The sequence below is a fragment of the Silurus aristotelis genome, assembly GCF_946808225.1.
Source record: "Silurus aristotelis genome assembly, chromosome: 27".
Taxonomy (NCBI): domain Eukaryota; kingdom Metazoa; phylum Chordata; class Actinopteri; order Siluriformes; family Siluridae; genus Silurus; species Silurus aristotelis.
Window position 1 is genome coordinate 8,097,341 of NC_139600.1, and position 5,665 is coordinate 8,103,005.

The window sequence follows — 5,665 nt, forward strand, 5'->3', positions numbered from 1 at the left end:
CCTCTTTACTACTATACTAAACTCTACAAAAATGTCCAATAATTATTATATTGATTGGGTCACAAATAGTAGGTACACAATATAATACCACATTAAAAGATACATTCAAATTTCATTTTTTTCGTAAGATGTTTGCATATAGACTGATTTAATACAAGTACGGACCGTATGACTGAAGCTTTATACTAAAGAAACAGCTACAGAGCGCCCTCTTGTGGTGAAGAGTAGTAGTGATTAAAATGAACGCACTTCTTCCATGATATACTGTAAGTTGATAAATTGAGCAGAGATAATCCTCAACTTTGACAAAGCGAAGAGTAAAAATCAATCCTCATACCACAAAGTACAGTTGTAAAAATCCTTACATTTATTTTGAGAACATAACAGGCAATGACAACAATGACCGTTTCATATAAAATCTGCTCAAACACCGGACAGGCCTTCTCCACACCTCCTTTATGCCTTCTTGAAAATCCTCTTAGCGTCGACACCTTCGTAGTTGTAGCACTGTTTAATACAACAAAATACAACGAATTAGAAACTTTTACAAATTTTTGTTATTGTCTTCGATGATTTAACCATTCACGTAATTATTTTTGATTAAATTCTAACTCTAATTTTCATTTATAGCGCTGAACACAGTTTTGTAATTATAAATAAACCTTTGTCAGAAAAATATCTAGAATTTGCTGTATTTCACAGTTTCATAGCAAAGGCTTCTCCTGCATGAAATGACTACAGCATGAAGGGCTGCAAAGGGGTGGAAATTTCTGGAAACTTCCATTGGAACTTAACAAGGGGGAATTTTGTAAATATTGGAAACTTACCAGGAATTAATGGGAATTAGCAGAAATGTATAAGAACTATTTAGAAATTTGGGGAAATGTACAGTATATACCTAAAAAATATAAACATTTAGTTTGGTCCAAAGCTGACATGCATGCAAGCTAAAATAGATTAAAAAAATGCAGTCTTGTTGAGCACAAAAGACTTCTTTCAAAAACATAAAAAATAGTAATGTTTCCAAATCTTTGACCAGTATTGTACTTTTGTATGGTACCAAAAAGCTGGCAAGCAGGCGGTAAAAGAAAAACGAATTACAGCTTGAGCAAAACTGGCCTCATAAATCGTCAATAAAAAAGAGCTAGCTTACATTTAGCATCTCTGATTTACTGGCTGGCTAGCTACTGTATAAATACATTCTGGTATTTGCAAGGAAAAATTTTAATATCATAGATATTATATATATTTACCCAAGTAATTTCTAAACTTACTTTAATGGATGTAATCACAGGACATTGTATTGCGGGGACAGTTTTTTTATTATTATTATTATTTTACCCAAATGTCAGCTCAGTCAGTTATATGTTTTTTACAACTGCATAAAATCTTTTGTACATTTAAGTTCCCTGTTATAGGCTAATCTACAATATTGTAAATTCACAGTTCATTTCTACTCGTTCTTGTTAATTCCCATATTTCCCTGTTATTTCTTATGGAGATTTTCCAGTCTTGATTCCCGAAATTTTGTAACCCTAATCCCAACCAAACTATTATTCAATCCATACAAAAAAGGAAGCGGTACACACTCAGCCAGACAGCTGGATTAGACTGTATAATCATTTTACTTTATGTCTCTAGCTTCCTAGCATCCTATAGGAAACAATTTAAACTGTAATAAAATTTTAAAGTCACAGCAAATTATATTTGCCAAGACAAGGGCTATATTTAAGGACTGTATAATGTACAGGATGCTGGAAAATTGTAATGTGTGTATTGAAAAGTGAGTACTTGTGTGTGTGTGTGTGTGTGTGTGTGTGTGTGTGTGTGTGTGTGTGTGTGTGTGTGTGTGTGTGTGTGTGTGTGTGTGTGTTACCTGTACGAGTTCCCCTCCAACCACTGATCGGGTGGTGGTCAGAATTTTGCCATTGTCCTTCCTGTTGAAGGTGCCTTTTAGAGTCTCTCCCTCCATCACCCATGTTCCCTGAATGACAACACACATACATACTGTATATACACACATACGTATTGTATGCACATGCTACACACTGCACAAATGTATAGATAGAAACCACTTGTAGGATTCCCTGCAAATAAGTGTTTATTTGGTGTTACTGATTTCAACGTTAATGATTGGTACGTTACTGTTTATTATTGACTTTTGGTTCTCACAGTGAGATCTGTGCCGTCGGCCATCGTGTACTCGAACTGCACCCCCAGTGTGAACTCAACATCTTTGGTCCTGAAATTGCTGGACTCCTTAATGGTGAACTTGTCTCCGTTCTGCTCGATGATGAGCTTCAGGTTGTCATGTTCTGCCAGCTTTCTCTTTACCATGTTAATGCCTGTACACAAACACACAAACATGTTAACACATTATTTTTTGGGTACACATACTTTTGTCTTTTGTGTATATTGCTTTCAATATACAATTGCCAGTGCTAATTTTACAAAATTGTGCTTGTCAGTAAAAATAAAAGGGGTGGGGCCTCTGTAGTCAGTCACACTGAACTGAACACTCTTTCTGTCCTAATGAAGGAGGTGTTGTCTCTGTTCCTAACAGTCCCACTGAAAGACGTGTTTTCTGCAATTTATCTAAATGAAAGAGGTGTGGATTCTGCACCTGTCACTCCTAATGAAGGAGTCTACCTTTGACCTGTCACCCGAGGGAGGTGTGTCCTTTTTTCTATCAGTCAGGAGGATTTTCATTCCCAGAAATAATGAAAAGTGGATGTTTCGCTCAATAATGGTTTACGTTGTATTAAAAGCTCTAGATTCTATTATGTTATCTGTTTAAATGCAGTTTGTCATCTATAAGATTGTTGATCACATCTGAGATTAGGATCTCACATAACATCTTTGCAGGAACTATACATTATTCATTAATAATTAAATGTATGCAAACTTCAGATTAAACCCTATGAGACATCAGTTTTAATTACTATTATTAATTATAACATAATTATAATTATAAATTGTTATTTACTAATTCTTCACTCACCCATCTGTTCCATAAACTTGTCATAGTTTTCATTACGGTAGTTCTTCCATGTGCCATTGAGTGCCATGATAGAAAAACAGAGTGATGCAGATCAAGAGGAAAAAGCGAGCGAACGGAGTGATGGCAGTGAGCCTGCTGCTTTGTTTCCATGCTTTTATAGCAAATCTTTATCTCTGTCCATTATCCAGCTGATGATGTAGTCTCTGAACATCAAATACGGTCATTGAGATAATGCCTGCCCCCAGAATATATTATTGCCCAATAATTATTATTGCCCCCCCCCCCCTCCCCCCGTACTCCTATTGTTCTGATTGACAGATAACACAGTTGACAGGCACCGACAGAGACTCAATAATGCAGAACTGCAGTGAGTGAAGTCAGTAGTATGTTTGTCAGTTTTATGGAAATATGGAAATTAATGGAAATTCAGCACAATTCACACTTTTTCACGATTCGAAACGAGAAATCTAAAAACCTCTAACTGCCAAACATGCATTGCATGTTCTGTCCCAATCTTTGGTTTTAACAGCGATGTCATATCAAATATCCTTATCTGGATATAAAATGTAATTAAGACATTAGCGCGACCTTTGTCTGGCTGAACTAACTTGACTTATGATTTTGTAATATTTACAAACTTGTAGACGTCACCTTCTCTATAATCTGCAGTGCCGAATGTCTTTCTATAAGTCTAAGGTTCAAATAGCGAGGACCAGAGTAGTGACAGTATCTGGCACTTGATCAGCTTATGATCCCCTGTGGTGACCCATAATATGAACAGCCGAAAGAAGAAGAAGAAAAGGCTTCGGATGGAAGAATGAGATAATAAACGATCAGACTTTCCAGTGGTTGATATTCAAGATTAGAAGAGGTCAAGTGTCTGCATAATTAAATCCAGAGTTATATATCGCAGTTGTCCTAAGTCTTTGACAGAGCTTTCTGGTTTATAATTGAGAATAAATTATATAGTTGCAAACAAAAAAATATCTTTATAGCATTTCATTGATCCAGGATTAAATAACTACGGAAAGTTTACATTGTAAGTTATTTATTTTGTTTGATGTGGAGCTTTTTATTAGTTTCAGTCTGAACCATAAACAAAAAAAACCCCCAAATGTTTCTTTCAATAAAGAATTGCACAAAATGAAGTTCTATGCAATTACAGGAAATATGAATTGTACGTAATGTAGATAATGGAACAGAAATTTGTAATATAAAAATTAAGATTTATGTTAAGAAATTAAATGTCTTAAAAAGAACGAAATGTAAAATTAAAATGCGACAATTTTCTAAGCTAAAAATGTTACATATACAAATATACTTATAAAACTATATTGTTGTTCTTTTAGTAAAACCTGTAACTGGATCATCTTGTTAAATTCAATACAGAGATATTAATTCAATATTAAAAAAAAACACTTTCTTATTAGATTTGTTTTTGCAATATGTAACCCATAAAAATAAAATATATAACTAAAATTAAAGAAACGAATCATTAACAGAATAATAGATTGACTGAGCAGAAATTAGGAACTTTATAGGTTGTATTAGGAAAAAAAATTGGTTTTCAATTTACCATTTGGCTAATAAAGGAATCTTTTGAACTTTATAAGAAAGAACAATGTTTACTTGTTATATCTCACTAGATCTTTATGAGCAACAATAAAGCCCTTGAAGCTATAACCACACACATTTTGTAAGAATAGCACTAATATAAAACTATTTGTGAGGCTGCTAAATCATAAATCTAGCACTTTCTTTGTAAGTTATAAAATCAGAGGATTTACAAGCTACAATTCAAGATATAATTGTAATTTATTGTGATCAATAATTGTCACTTTTTACTTGATTTTCCCAGATTTTTTATTTATACTCCATCAACATTATGCAACTCATTGCTCATAAACCTCTTTAGATATAAACTGATGATCTGTGAGATGAAAGTGTTTGACTGTCCACATATTTTCAGCTTATCACCAGAAGAAGAAAAAAGAGCGATAGCACTACATGAACACTAGTGCCCCATTGTGCGATTCATATAAAAGCTATACATATAACAATTTAATGACCACACCTTTTGTGTGTGTGTGTGTGTGTGTGTGTGTGTGTGTGTGTGTGTGTGTGTGTGTGTGTGTGTGTGTGTGTGTGTTCTTCAAGCTGGACATAAAATGCCAAAAAATCCATAGCACTAGCATTAGCCGCTAGGCACTTCCTGGATAGAGGCTGATGCTAAATCTATTGATTCTTTAGTGTTTTCATGCATGTGCAAAACAAATCTTATTTCTGGTACAGAGTGAGAAGCCACAGAGACAATGTGCTAATCCTAGTTTCTTTTTAATAGCCCTTGCATTGTTGTATATGATTTAAAGTTTATTGATAATAAAAAAAAAAATGCACCCAAAGTTTGAGGCGGAGACTTAACAAACCTGTGGTCGACCACTTAATACAGGCTTTTATTCAAACACAGTAGAGTACATAATTGAAAGTTTAATTAAATTCCCTCAGGACCGAGGTGCTACTGTAAATACAATAATATAAATCTGTGTTTGTGTGTTTATACATCATTCTCTTTAATTCTTAAGTTCTGTAAAGCTGCTTTCTCCATTGTCAATTGTGAAAAGGGCTATAGAAATAAACTAAAACTTGAATATAAATTAACATTAC

General features: G+C 34.0%; 1 protein-coding gene across 1 annotated transcript; it reads right to left on the minus strand.

Moving 5' to 3' along the window:
- Positions 1 to 344: 344 nt before the first annotated feature.
- Positions 345 to 3,156, minus strand: LOC310721211 (fatty acid-binding protein, intestinal-like). The gene is made up of 4 exons (XM_083532627.1): positions 3,002 to 3,156; positions 2,173 to 2,345; positions 1,877 to 1,984; positions 345 to 507 (listed from the first exon to the last, which is right to left on the minus strand). The coding sequence occupies exons 1-4, from the start codon at positions 3,066 to 3,068 to the stop codon at positions 457 to 459; spliced, it is 399 nt and encodes a 132-aa protein (XP_083388753.1). The 5' UTR covers positions 3,069 to 3,156; the 3' UTR covers positions 345 to 456.
- Between the last annotated feature and the right edge of the window lie 2,509 nt (positions 3,157 to 5,665).